We start from the raw sequence: 15,204 nt of genomic DNA, 5'->3' as shown, positions 1-15,204 counted from the left end.
TTGTTACTGTAGATATGTGTCATTAGCTTTTGTTAATAAATGTATATTTTTGACTGACCCCCCTTAAAGACCCCTATAATCAGGAATATTTATGTACATGTGTATATGAGAATACATATACACAAATATATCCTTGGGAAATATTATTCATTTAACTCATGTTGAAAAGGGTATTACCTCCCCTTTAATTACAAGCAGAGAGGAAAAGAAAAAAGTATGAAATTAAACAGTTAACAAACACAAAAAATTTGAGTTTGAAAATATGGCTTGACTTGCAAGCTTTTAGATGGCAAATGTTTAAATTTAAGTTTTTTGCACTTAATAAATAACAGACATCAAGTTTTTTATAGCACAAAAAAACTTGAATCGTGGAAAAAAATTAAGTTCTAACATTGATAAATCTCCCCCCAAGGGAAATCAAGATCTTAATACATAACGCACACACTTTCTATTATTAAGATTCCTTGTTTTCTTTCACTCACATAGTTCTGACAGTTTACCAGTTTGTACATTGGTTGGGCCTCAGTGCTCTTATGTGCATGCCTCTCTAGAGACTCCCATAACCCTTACAATTACAAGGATCACCTTCTTGATTGTGTGATCCATTGGGAGATTGGGAGCACTCTGATAATAATCAGAAATTGATACCAACTGCCCCTCTCTATTCAAAAAACACTGTATTACATCTTTGAACACCATGGAAAAGGAAAGTCATTGACAGAAAGACCCCTTATCCGGAAAACCCTGGGTACCAAGCATTCCGGATAATGGGTCCCATACCTGAAGTGTTTCTAAAGCAAACACATAAGTTTCAGTGGAACAGTACAATAAAAGACACTTGTGTTTTTCACATGGCTAAAATACATAAAAAATGAACTATCATGTACTCAATCAATCATATCAATGTACTCTTGTATATTTTTTTTTAAAACATGTACATCTATTTTACAGAGATATGATATTGTTTCTTTATCATTTAAATTTTCTCACACTGATTAGTTGTGTTGAAAAATTGTTACATGTAAGCTTTGAGAGCTATAGCACTATATTTATAAAGAGCGAATCTGTATTAAATTAATGTGCAATGAGTAAAGTATGTAAATGTGCATGTTAAAAGTTCTGCTACTTACTTGCAATGGGGACCTGATGGTAATAACTTTGTTCCCTTCAGTGGCATCAATTTGCACAAGTACCGACACAAAATTCTCCTGCTGTGGGTTTCTCACATTGTACAGGCGTCGGGCTGTCTTGGTAACAGGGATGTTTGCCATTTCTGTATATCCGTGGGGTACTGTTGATATAGAACAGCACCAGTTAGACTTCAAATCTCGTTAGTGTAGGATGGAACAGAATAAAGCAATTATATTACCAATTCCGACTGTTAAGAGGCTGCTATCCTGTCGATGCAGTGCAGAGTGTTGCCCACGTTTCAGTAGTTCTACAGCACAGAATTCCAACTCAAGTGACTGGCCCTCATCCACATCATGGGTTTGTGAGTGAGGGGACGGTATATTCCTACGCATATTTGATCCATGTTGAACAATAATAGGAATGCCCAGTGCATTTTTTATGGTCAGAGGAGCTCTGTCCTTTGAATCATAGTCATATGTAGAGGCTGTTCCTTCTGAAAAAGCCTTGAGAAAAGTAATTCAGAATAAGAGGGGGATCAGTTACAACACGGTCTCTTTGAAAAGCAGCTATATTACAATTAAAGAAGTTGGTTTGTTTATATTAAATGGGAATTTTTAAATTTTTTTAAGATTTTTCACAAACAGTAAATGCTCTAAACTTAAACAGATCTAATCTGATGTTCAATACCTCACACCTTCCTCTGTAAGTATAGGTTTTCAGCTTTGAACTAATAATAAAGGGTTTTAAATACTGGGTCCTATAGTTATAGCTTAATATTCAGCTATGTACAATTAGCGAAATGTTTTATACAGCAGTTTCTGCAGCTATTGGCTAAGAATGTCTATATGAGCAATAAAGACAAAAATGTATTTGCAATCTCTCACCTTAGCCAAATTTCCAAACACTGTCAGGGTACATTTGGATATTGTGATATTCATGGTGTCCTTGGAATAAATGTTAATTGCAGATCGGGGCTCTGGGATTAGAATAAAGTCATCCCCTGGAAACAGGCTTTTGTCCATTACTGGGTTATTCTTCATCTGTAAAAACAGTAAGCGATATAAATTTACAGAACTAAGACACTCCAGTTGGCATGACTTGGCAGATGACAATCATTTTTTTCATAGGTGCTAGTTAACATGGCCAGGTCTGCTCAGAAAAAGGAAACTAAAAAGGCACAAGTATAAGTGGCACAATACCTCATGGGAAGATGTAATATAGTACAGTGAATAAAAGATTGCTTCCATAAAGACCACAATAATACGTGATATGCACCATTTTCTTACCTCAAATTTAAGACTCCAGCGGCGACTTCCACAATTTACTCTTTCAATCAGAGGTTCCCATACTGCGTAGTTTTCATTGTAATAGTGAACCTAAGAGCACAGAAAGCAAACCAATAGTAAAGTATAATAATGTACATCATTAATAGTGCATCATTTTTCATGAATAAAAAAAAAGCAGCTTTCATTAAAAAAAGGAAGAAACAACACTACTTACTATCGGGCTTTAACAAAGTATCTCAAAAATGTACACTTGCTATAGAAGCTATGGCTAGAGAAACATATTAGTGTCAGAGTACATGGATCCTTGCAATTGGTATATACCTCCAAAGTGGTATCAGCAGTTATATTAATAAAGGATGTCCAGTTTTTAACTTTTGTTGAAAATGTCGATTCCATGAGAAGCAATGGCACTGTTCTGTGGCCCAAACCACATTCCAGGGTAATCTGTACAGATTTCACTTCCAGTTCAAAACTCTCCTGTTTCTCTTTGTGCTCAGAGCTCTGAAAGGTCTCTGTAATTTCTTGTGCCATGTCCACTCCAAGAAACCAATTGCTGCAACTATCTATTGACCTCACATCCCAGATATTCACAAGTTCTGTCAAATTTTCATTTACTTCTTCTTCCTTTGGCTTTGGTTTCAGTGCATCTATGATTGTTTGCACTGTGTTTAGTATGATTGGCGAGACCTGCAAAGCAGAAAAGTGCAGACAAAGACTTATAAAACAGTAACATTTCAGAATGATTCTCTGCATACTCAGAACTGTAAAAGAGTGAAGCAATATAACATAAACAAGGTGCATATGTAAGCAAGACTACATCTCAAATAGAAAATACTTGTCATTGGCCACTTATTAATTAGTGCCTAAGTGGATAATAGGCAACACACATTCTCCGCGAACTCTATGCCAAAATGCATACTCACACGTTTCAATCACTGGTATACCCAAGGGGAACGTATTATAAATTAAGGCTGACACACTTGCTTACCCAATTCAGTGTGTAATAAAGTTTGTTCCACCAGCATTGCCCCCTCTTGAACACTGTGGTATAACATGGGCTGTTAGTTTGTATTAGATGGAAATCACAAGAACAACAAGGTAAAATAAGAGCAGAGCTTTACTGTTACTGTTATTTAAAGGATGATCCAACCATCCATAATTACCTTAATAATAACCTCTTCCAAGCTAAGAATAAGATTCTTGGCACCTGCAGCATCTATGGTACCTTCAATTTGCAGTGAGCAAGGCTGCATTACCTATTGGGCAAAAAATTATATGTTAAAGTGAAAAGTGTCACACAGATGTACCGTATCTATATTTTCCATTACACAAGCTCTTCCAATGACAGGTAATGGACAAATGGAGAAATGGGACACTGCCAAACGCAACCTTACTTCAGAAATCTGAAGTATGCCTAATGCTGAGCTGCAGAAGCTTCTAAAATTTTAAAGGTGGTCATACACGCACCAATATTATCATATAGAACTATTCGGTGTGTGTATGGTGTGTTGACGAGGCGACTGATATCGCTCTTGACTAGCCCACAGGCAGAAATAGTTAAGAAGAGAAAAAAATATTCTAAAATAGGATGAATTATTAAACTCAATAGGTGTAAGCAGGAAAACAGCAACTACTTAAAGTTACCTAGAGCAACTGGTAACTTGTGGGGCAATGCCACCTGAGGCAAGATTGTTACCTTGCCTTATAAAAGGAGTGCCCCTGCTTAAACACTCCTGCAATATTTCAATAATATACAGAAAATGTCAGCTGGTAAAAACAGGGATTGCATGTATGTTTATTGGCACTTGTTTATTACCAGGGTCAGACTGGGGGGTGCAGGTTGCAACCCTAGAACATTTACATCAGTTTCATCCTGTTCATTATTTTAAAGCCTTGTCAGTTATAGTGCCGAAATACAAGAGCAAATGGTATATCAGATTACCAGTATACAACCCCCTCCCTTTTCCCACTGTTGCTTTGACTGTTTTATTAGTCCAGTATTCAGGGGATTATCTGTGCACTGGTAATCTAATAATCTACCTTAAAAGGGCCAAACATGAGATATCTTAAAGAACAAGCAACATCAAGTAATGATAGTGTTTTGAAATAATTAAAAATACACTTGCCATTGATCTAAAGGTGGCCATACACGCACCGATATTATCGTACGAAACCTCGTTTCGTACGATAATCGGTGCGTGTATGGCATGTCAGCGAGCCGACCGATATCGCAGGAAGCTGCTGAAATCGGTCGGCTCGCCGATCGGCCAAGTTAGAAAATTTTGATCGGGCGCCATAGAAGGCGCCTGACCAAAATTCTCCCTTCAGAGCTGAATCGGCAGAAGGAGGTAGAAATCCTATTGTTTCTACCTCCTTACCTGCCGATTCAGCCCTGAATGGTGTGTGGCGGATCTGACGATGTTTCGTGCGACCGACGGTCGTACGAAACATCGTGAGATCGCCACGTGTATGGCCAGCTTAAGTTTCCCCCCACGTGCTTTAGAAGGTGCCCTGATACAGGGAATTATCTACATACATGATGGCATTGCCCCATTGTTTCGGCTCTCTGGTCTGAAGTGTCCCACTTTATCTCTCAACTTCTGTCCATACCCATCAACCTTACTATAGAAATTGCATTATTACTGGCCCCTTACCCATATCTTTCCCCTGAACCACACATACTGACTGCACAAATTTTGGCTGCTACCCGATGGGCTATAGTTCTTCACTGGCTATCTCTCTCTCTCCATAACAATGGTCAAAGACAGACTTAAATTCATCCACTCTATGCACTACCTATCAGCTATCCTAGATGATAAGATGGAGCTTCATAACAATATTTGGTCGCCCTGGGTAACCTATCTCTCCACCAAAAAACGCTGATTGGTTCATATGCTCCCCTTGGCCAACCTCCCATTTGTAATTATTCCTCCCTATATAACTGAGACTGTAAGCCTATGGTACACCATTCTTTTAGTTTTTACGCTGCTGCTCTTTTTTTTTTCTTTCCTTCCCTTTTCCCCCCACAAAAAATTTTTTGTATTGTTTCAATACTGAAAAAATGTTCTAAAATAGGATGAATTATTAAATACATTATATATATATATCTCCTAGGGCCAGCACAGCGTTGCCACCGTAGACATTGGCCCATCTAATCCCACAAGTGGATTGGCTTGCCTATAAATAGTGTCTTTTATACGTCATTGGCGAATTGGTGGAACAATTATTGGGAATATTACACCATATTATGTACCGTAGTGATATTGCTTCCACGCAGTTCTCTTAGAAAAGGACAGGCAAGAACTTTGAATTCTTTCACAATAGCTGCCACCTTCTGGGAACCAGATAAACTGTCAAGAGTGAAGTTGCCTTGAAAGGACACAGACAAGGCAGGAGCATCTGCCTTCATTAGATTTGCCACAAATACTATTTCTGGATCCATAATCAGGACTTTAACATTTACTTTCTTCTGAGATGGTGGATGTGATTCTGCATTGAGACAAAAAACATGCCAGGAGTTAATGACAATCAAACCATTTGCATGCTCTTTCCTGTGCCTGCTGCCTAGTTAATTGTCTGATAGTATTCGCATGATTATTTTTATCCTCATAAAATATATGACCTTTTAGTTCTCAAAAATGAATTGTATTTGCCATTTATTAGCTGTTATTATTATGATATCTAAGCTGATTTGCCTAATATTTGACCCGTGCTTCTTTGTTAATTAACTCATTTACTTTTTTTCTGCCTTTAATGCAGGAAATTATGCTAGCTTCAGTGCAGTTAAAAGGAAGGGTAAACAATGCAAAAATGTAATCAACTGTTCAGTGTAGCTCCTCATTAATGAATAGTAGTACAGTGTGTCCTGGAGAGGAATATGTATTATATCACCATCAGGAAGAAAACGGCTATCACATGAGCTTGTCTCAGCATTCTATTTATGTCCTGAATTTGTTTTCTAATGTGATAACTTCCTGTGCAGCAGAACAATGTTTACTTCTATGCCCTAGGTAATCAGTAAGAATTAAAGCAAAAACCTCATATCGTAGTGTATAAAGTGTAACTGAAACTGTTGATTAAGAATGATGTGCAATAAAAATATACAAAAAATCATGTCAGCTTTTGACTGAAAAGAGAATTGTAAAGTTTTAATATAAAAGGGTTACTAGGTTTATTGAAAGGCAGTGAGTGGATAGCTAGATTCATAATGTTTTCATCAAATATAATTAAATTTGAGATGAGGGGCATGATAACAGAACAATTAGCAAAGGATGGATTTGTGTCGGAAAACGGTTTACAATAATAAAAACGTCAGTTTCACAGGATAAGGAAATGGAAGAAGTTAGGTGTATGCTTTGTGTTGTGCAAGAGGTTAGTTCATTAAAATGGTTCATAAAAATCAAATCTACCCTAGAAAACAACATCTGTTACAAACACAGCAATTAACTATTGCATTACCACATCTACCAATAGAACATCACTGACTGCACCATGAACTGGAATGTCCATCAAGATTATAAGCTATAACACACATTGTGCTATCTTTTGTACAAGTCAAAGATGAAAGATGCTTTTTAAACCTGTACAGCACAATAAAATTTATATTTTTTAGCTTTACAAGTAAGTTCATATATGTCATGTCATTTTCATCTTCTATGTCAACAAACTGCAGGAAGCTCTTAAAGCCACATGAATGAAGCTACCACTGAGAATTCCAGAAAGGAGCCTTCAATAGTTTCACTTTGCATTTCATTGGCAACAACTCATCACACTACCACCCTATGCTGTATGATAGCTCTTTAGAAACTGAACATAATGGATGTGTAGCTCTTTAAAAATACTTCAGCAAAGAGCTGTTACTTCCTAAAGCTTTCTCAAACTTAGCGAATTTGTTGAACTATTCGGAAACTGCCTTAAGGATTGCAACAGTTTGATGCCCAGTAGGCATAGTATTACCAAATATCTGGCATGCAGAAACCCCAAAATATTGCATACAAATTGTCATGAATGTTACTTTAGCTACTGATAAATTAACACATATGCCAATTTTTTTGTGGGGTGAAACCACAAACATATGTTTACCCCAAAAAAAGGTTTTCTGAAAATACTCATTGCTCCTAATCCAATATGGGTAAACATGCCTTTCTACACCAAACTGCAAACTTTTGCCAAACTGATACTTGACAAAACACCTGAAAATCACATCAAAATTTGCATGTTACAGCATTGTATCTCCCACGTTATTAGTTCCCTATATAAAAAATCAAAAATCATTTCCAAGGGTCAAAATACCATGCTGCAAAGGGGAAAGGGTTACTGTGCTTTGGCACCAATCATTTTTGTTTTAATAAACATGAACTTCCCTTAAAGGTAGTTGTTCTCAAACTGGGGGGGGGGGGGGGGTGTTAAGTGAAGGGGGTTTAATTAAGGTAAGAATTGTGGTGAACAGTCATTTTTTTTCCTAGATACATTTAAAAAAACAGCTAAAAGTTAGGGATATACAACATGAATATCTATTTGCTGCCCTAGATAGCCTTGGAACTATGGCTGAATGACTGAAATAAGTTGGGAGAGCAAAAGTTGGATCTGCAAGGGGGAATTGAACATTTAAAAACCCAGCTAAAAGTTAGGGAAATACATGACATAAATATCTATTTGCTGTCCTAGATAGTCTTGGAACTACGGCTGAATGACTCAACTAAGGGGGGAGAGCAAAAGTTGGACCTGCAAGGGGGAATTGAATTGAAAAGTTTGACAACCACAGATTCAAGGTTATTCAGCTGAAAAAAATCATAAATAGACCGTAAAAGAAGAAGCTATCTAAGTCTATCTGTGAACCTAAACGATGACCTGAAAAACTGGAGGGATGGACAAAACTAGGAAATAGTTGTGAAATACTAATGCTACAAAGCAGATGCACCGGGGTTCTCAGACTTTACTTAGGAATGATTTCAGATTTGCCAAAATTAAACCACAACAATATATTTTTTTTAAACTTTTTTTTTTTGTATTTTTCTAAAGAAAATATTAAAGGGACAAAATAATCCTCAAACAATTTGCCTTATATTAAAAAGTTGTATAAAATCAATTAAGGTGGCAAAACTTCAATTATTTTATAGACATATATGTTGTATGAGAGGAAATGGCTCATATCTGAAACAAATGATCCATTTCCCAAACCTTGCACTGGGAGAAAGCAATTCCTTATGGGACTTGTAGCCTTTATACTTCCTTAACAATCTTATAGAGCCTCCTCTACTGGCCTACTTTGATATTTATACCAAATAAATAATCCATTTCTTAATACATACACTTGTAAAATTACCATAATTGTATGTAACACTTGTAAAGTTACTATAAACATAAATTGGTTTAGGTTACTAAAACATCACATTGGTCACATTGTCTCACTTTAATGGTAATCCCTGCGTGGGTTTATCTCACATACGTTCTTAAACATCAGGTCACTCATGACATACTGACAGAAATTTTTAATGTACCTCCACTCTCTGCTCTGGGCTTTGTTTGTGTAGAGCGCCTCACATGTTTCTGCATTGACTTTTCCCCTGATGGGCTCTGAGGCATAGCCTGTATGAAGAAATCTGCCACAGTCATAAGGAACTCCATACTAGCACAGACATAAAGCTTCTCCAAGATGGTAGTGATTAAACAGTCTTGTGCTCCTTGCTTGTAGGTTATGTCAACCATGTTTCTTTCACAGACTCCATCTTTTTGGTCAATCATTCTAGCCAGTAGTAAATTAACAAAATGCATTTTTATTGTTTGTTTTTTGGAAAGTGAAAAAGTTACAAACCATTTCTTCCAACTACAAATACTAAAATAAGTATGCACTTTATTGACATAGACATAAATTAAAAAAAAAAAAAAATTACCTGCCACATTTAAATTAGCGGGTAGAATAGTTGCAGGCCATACCACCAAGGTGTGTAATTAAAAGAAAACACAAAATCTGACTGAATTTTCAATTTTGCATAACTTTATTGAAACTTTATATGTACCATCTAAAGATTCCTGCACTGGCATACCTGGAAGTGGCTTTTGTGATACCTTCCCGTAAGTCATCCAAGGTACAGGTCTTAAGATAAACAGAGGCATCCATAGAGCCATCAGAATACATATTACCAGAAGAGGTAAGAAGATGCAATCTAAGTTCCCCAAGGCGCAGACTTTCATTATGTAGCCAGAGGGCAGTTTCCTGCAGCAGTTAAAAACACAATATGAAACAAATTGCCTGGAGAGATATATTTTTGATTAAAGGACAAGAAAAGGCAAAGTCACTTCGGGGTGCCAAAATGTTAAGCACCCCCAAGTGACTTAAATTGCTTACCTTGTACCCCGGGCTGGTGCCCCTGTTAGGGGAGAACAGCACCAGCCCGGGGTAGCTGCAGCGCTTCCTTCTTCCTGTTCGCATGCACAGTAGAGTGAAAAAGACGAACTTTAACAGAGAGGTCGGCTTTTCACTCTACTGCGCATGCGCCGGTCATGGGGTCCCGGCAAAATGAAGCAGGGACCCCCAGTTCAGTGTCTTGCAGTGTCTTACATACAACAACAGGGAAAGGTATATAGACTGCAGTCTCTGTCTCTCCATAAAGAAGTGAAGACCCACATGGTGGTTGATTTTTCTTCTCATAGTACAGTCTGGCAGTGGAACTATAATAAACATTGCTCTAATTTGCCCTAATAATGTTGCACAGGATTATGAAATTGTGCATAAAGTATTGCAGTGGGTAAAATATACTGTTCAAAGTTGTAGTCTATTTGCTGATCAATCTTGTTAATTTTTTTTAAATATAACTTAATAATCCCTCTTTTAAGAAGATACATTTTGAATTTTGAAACTGATTTAAAGTGCTTGCTTTAGCCTCTTGATAGACACTTCTATTGTGCCCTATTATAACTAATACATCCTGGGAGCAGCTGCCCATTTTTCCTTTTGTGACAAGGAAATATAATTGACAATGAGCAAATCAAGAGCAATAAAAACTGGGACATTAAAAATTGCTAATGATAGTACGACACAATGGCCAAAGTCGATTGGTAGGGTCTGGTACTGCTTTCTTCATTATGGCTAGAATCCTACTCCTTTTAAAATAGACACATTAGATAACAGTATAGGGATTCCCCCAATTAATGTGAAAAAGTTACTTAATACAGCAGATGAAGATCTGTGTGGATAATGTACATAAATGTAATCTGCTAAGGATTAATGTTAATATACAATATGACTAATCACTGGAGGGACTCACCTTACTGCAGTCGCTCTGATAAAGCACAATAGAGAGAGATTCAAACTTAAACTTGTAATTCAGAGTGACTGAAAGAGCTTCTGCAACATCTTGTTCCACAGAATCCTCAGTCTTCATTGTATCTTTGTAAGAAGACATGTAATTATATACATAAATAATGTCATGCTTTTGAATTTTAATGAGAAATTACATATTTAGCAGAAGTTACAATATAACTCTCAAGAGCACAAAAGGAAGAGAGTTAAATACTACAGCTATATTGAAGGCAATAACTGTTTTTTTTTATCTTTAGCACATTTATCCGAGGATGATCAAAAACTGTAATCCTGTAATCAGTGTTCCTGAGATACAGTCATAACTTTGAAGGGTCATTACTGTTCTAGGGATGGTAGAGAAGTGTTAGAAAAACTGGTGCAGCAAGTTCAGTATACAAAATATGGTATTTCTTGTCATTTCAATGTTTAGTTCTCCTTTAGCATTTAAAAGCTTTTTATTTTGGGACTTGTACCTTTTTGCTGATATGATTGACACTCAACCTCTTTTTTCACTTGCTCAATAGATTTGGTTGTTTCAACTACCCTAGGCAGAGAGGGTTTTTCCGCAAGGTTCTCAAAAAGAACACTCATTAGTATACTTAGGTCTTCTTGGCTTAATGCAATCTAGGAAAAAACAAAACTGATGTTTCACTTCATTTAATAGAAGCACTAACATATTCTGCAGAAACTACAGGCATAGGCATTCTCTCTGTAATGATAAAAAAAAGTGTCTTCTACTTGATGGCAGCTTAGCTGCATAAAACCACACTGGTAACAAAACAATTCTATGGGGCATCTTAAATATCTGAAAATGTTTTTTAGTAGACTGAAGGTACAGGGTTCCAACAAAAATACTAGCCAATCATTCTGCATATTAGATCCCATAACTAAACGTAAAATACCAACCATACCCTGTTCTACTGACATTAACATCTCTAAAAGTGGCATTATAAGCTTCAGTACTATTCTGGCCTGCAGTTTAAAGAATTATGAATATACAATAAGAATAATAAATCCTATATTGCTGAGATTATTACCTTGTTGTCTGAAAAGGTTTCTGTAACTACAGGCTTATTTCCAGCTCCTCCAAAGACCCGTATTATGCAACATTTACTGATTCGCAAGAAAAGTATAGAATGATTGCATCGTGTGAAGGCTTAAAAACCCTCAAAAAACTTAATTGTTAATGCCAATCCATTAAAAAAAAAGCTGAGCTCTATTTTTCCAGGAAGGTTATAAGACTAAGTTGATTTTTCCATTGCTACAGAATATCAGCTGTGTTAGGAAATCAAGCAGCAGACAGTCCACTAGTCTTTCAAGAGCAAAGCTCCCATTGAACCATAAACCAACAAAAACATAACAGGGATCATTAGAGGAGATGGAAAGGTAAAAACGAAGTAAGCTTTATCAGAAATGTAAATACAGCCATAAGCACTCACAGAAACACTGCACTGAGTTCTCTGTCAAAAGATTTGTTGTCTCTTTGTTTTCCTGTGGCAGAGACACACAGCTCTCTTCTCTCTTCCTTCTCCTGCACCCCCCTCCCTCAAGAATGCTAAGAACTCACTCCCCCCCTTAGGAATGTGGATCTGAGCCAATCAGCAGGAAGCTTTCTCATAGTCTTACAAACTGGGCATGTACACTGCCCATCACCCATAGCACAACATTCTGTGCTTGCAGATGGAGTAGAGAGTTGTACTCATGTATGTATTCAGCAATGGTAGATACAGGTGAAGCTACATACTAGAGTGGAGATATTGGGATGTGGGAATTTCCTAGCACATGCCAACCTTGCACAAAAATAGAAATAAAGCAGAAGAAAGACTACTTAATGTATACTACCAGCCAGAGTACTGCATATGTGCCCAATGCTGTACCCCTTAGCACCCCTTCAGTTGAGCCTGTACCCGTAGTAAACTAGCTGTACCTATTTTTTATGTTAATTTGCATTAATGTTCTAGTCATTGGCTTCTATCCAATCTCTCACTGTACCAGAGGATTTCCCGGTGGGCCCCATCCAATGACAATTCAATCAACCCTTTCCAATTTCCATAATTAATCTATATTACATCTATAATATTTAGCACTGACTGCATTTAATTTTTGTGAGTGGGCCCTTAATGTCAAAAGGAGACCCAGTCCAAAATTGTTATCTTTTGAACTGCCCCCCCCCCCCTTAGTAATTAATATTCATAATAAGCTGACCCTTTATAAAGGAAAAGATCAAGAAATAGATCCAGGTAATGTGCCTTATACCTGCATGTGCTTCAAATCTCCAACCAACTGCAATGCAGGGATCTCAGAATACCAAGAAGATGCCAGATTTCTTTGAACAGAAACAAGCAAATTAACGGGCTGCAAAATCTCCAACTCTGGCTTATCAGACCCACTCATTAACACAGTTCTGTAAAGATAAAATTGTAGACATTACATGTGGCTTTTGCAGATTTACTGATGCTTTAAAACCAAGAGAAGAAACAGTTATAAAACATGAAGCTCATGTCACGCTAACCTTGACAACTGTAACTCAGTCAGCTGAATGTTCATCTGGTCAACAACAGGTGGGAGAGGACAATCCACTACTGGAACCAAGGAGAACTTGTTTTGGATTCGGATGAACCCTAGATCTGCTACAATGGCATTTGCTGAGACTGAGGATTGGGGAATGATGATGACTGGAGCTTTTAAGTCAATATCCATGGAAAGCCTAAAGCTTTTTTGGGCAAATTCTTTCATGCTAGATGCAGCTTTCTCTGCAGCTTGAGACGTGGCTGTGCTTAAAGCCTCTTTTGCTGCCTGGAACTTGTCCAGAAAATTCTACAGAACAGACATTACAAAGGAGTTAGATAGATTGTTAAACAATATGTACATAGATTAAATATTCAATCTATATAGGAAAAAAGGATTTTTTGTGATATGGAAAACCATTTTAATGTAAGAATCAAACACACCAGAAGAGACATGAGGAATCTGTGCAAATATATAATGTGAATACAGCCCACTCTGAGACATATCTTGCCATCCACTGCAGACATATCACTGTAGGATATGCCTTCTGTAGCCTCTGGATACATAGACATTTTAAAGTTGAACACTTCATCTCCCATAATGAAGACAGCCTGCAAGAAAAGAAGAGTAATCACATTCAAACTGCTTCCACGAAAACGCCATTCGCACATTCTTTTTCACCGTTATGCACTCATATATATACTAGTGCCATTTTGGTGCATAAAACTCGAGGCCTTTAGCTTTAAAGTCACCTGACATTTAATTACCTAGTTTAGTTTTGCCAGACACTAAAAACTGAGCTGAATGTAAATCCTAGAATTAATTCTGGATTGGGTGCATTTCTATCTTATAAACATTTCAATGGATGTTATAGCAAGCTTTTTATTTGGATAATATTATACTATTTGGGGGCCACAGATTTTATTCTGAAACTTTTAGCAATGTAATATTCCAGTTCTTTTTTTGTTACTGTATGTCTACAGAGTCAAAAGCAGGAGACTGTCTGTTGGTGTGCATCACCCACCCCTTAAGGAGGAAGCTTACCATATGACTTAATATTAATCTTAGTACTACTAACATGTTTGAGATACTACTCAATAAAGTGTAAACACTAAAATAAAATTAAAATGTACCTTTTTTTAAGCCAAACATCAACCAAATATGCAGCCTTTGCTTACCACAAAAGTACCTTTCTAATAAATAAGATGTGAACAGAGCCCTTGAAGGGGTAAAGCCATACCTCCACTCCTTTGGCTATACAAACTTTGTCAAAGTGTCATTACATCTAACAGATAATATATAAAAAAAATTACTTTTTTGTGAATGGTTTTAGAATCCACATCGAAGATGACAAAGTCTTCAAGGCGTGCACATACTTCTGTCTGCTTGGTTTGCACAGCAACAGAGGCATCCATACCTTAAAAAAAATGATCAAATTAGACTACTTTAACCTGTCTTTTAATATACTGAATAATTTAATTTTGATGATTTTAATAAACTGATATATTTTAAAAATGTTGCTTTTTCCATACAAATTACCTTTGCATTATACAGCAGTACAGTATATATAACAATTGGGTCTCATTTCCTGACATCAGGTACAGTGGTACAATGCAAATATCAGCACAATTCACATATTTATTTCCAGAAGCCCAGTATCTCTGTGCACGCTATAAAGTACAGCACCGGATGCTAGGTGTAGGCCATACCCAAATACAGTAACATAATTTGCGTACTTTTACAAACTGCATGGAGACCTGTGCCCTCTGTTAAATACTGTACTCTAATACACTGTAATACTAAAGGGCGACTGAAATACTCATATTCCTACCTAAGCATGGTTCCCTTACTCCATTTAAAATTATAGTCTAGCCTCCCCCATAGCCCCCCGCTACCTTTACAGCACCAAAGTGGGTCGAGGGGCCCCCTACTATCTTTACAGCACCGGAGTGGGCCTAGAGGGGGCTACAATTGTGC

The 15,204-nt window shown here is 37.0% G+C and overlaps 1 protein-coding gene across 6 annotated transcripts in view; it reads right to left on the bottom strand.

Moving 5' to 3' along the window:
* Positions 1 to 15,204, bottom strand: part of vps13c (vacuolar protein sorting 13 homolog C) — a 119,168-nt gene that overhangs the window by 33,911 nt on the left and 70,053 nt on the right. For all 6 annotated transcript variants that reach the window (XM_031899120.1, XM_031899123.1, XM_031899119.1 and 3 more), the window contains 15 exons: positions 14,541 to 14,644; positions 13,671 to 13,838; positions 13,232 to 13,536; positions 12,976 to 13,123; positions 11,193 to 11,343; positions 10,685 to 10,806; positions 9,464 to 9,633; positions 8,918 to 9,162; positions 5,671 to 5,906; positions 3,581 to 3,673; positions 2,739 to 3,104; positions 2,418 to 2,507; positions 2,016 to 2,171; positions 1,370 to 1,634; positions 1,131 to 1,291 (listed from right to left, as the gene is read on the bottom strand). In XM_031899120.1, the coding sequence (XP_031754980.1) occupies positions 1,131 to 1,291; positions 1,370 to 1,634; positions 2,016 to 2,171; positions 2,418 to 2,507; positions 2,739 to 3,104; positions 3,581 to 3,673; positions 5,671 to 5,906; positions 8,918 to 9,162; positions 9,464 to 9,633; positions 10,685 to 10,806; positions 11,193 to 11,343; positions 12,976 to 13,123; positions 13,232 to 13,536; positions 13,671 to 13,838; positions 14,541 to 14,644 (2,780 nt within the window). The remainder of the gene's footprint in view (positions 1 to 1,130; positions 1,292 to 1,369; positions 1,635 to 2,015; positions 2,172 to 2,417; positions 2,508 to 2,738; positions 3,105 to 3,580; positions 3,674 to 5,670; positions 5,907 to 8,917; positions 9,163 to 9,463; positions 9,634 to 10,684; positions 10,807 to 11,192; positions 11,344 to 12,975; positions 13,124 to 13,231; positions 13,537 to 13,670; positions 13,839 to 14,540; positions 14,645 to 15,204) is intronic.

The sequence above is a fragment of the Xenopus tropicalis genome, chromosome 3 (genome assembly GCF_000004195.4).
Source record: "Xenopus tropicalis strain Nigerian chromosome 3, UCB_Xtro_10.0, whole genome shotgun sequence".
Classification (NCBI taxonomy): Eukaryota; Metazoa; Chordata; class Amphibia; order Anura; family Pipidae; genus Xenopus; species Xenopus tropicalis.
Note: the sequence above shows the minus strand (reverse complement) of the source record. Positions and strands in the feature narration are given on the sequence as shown.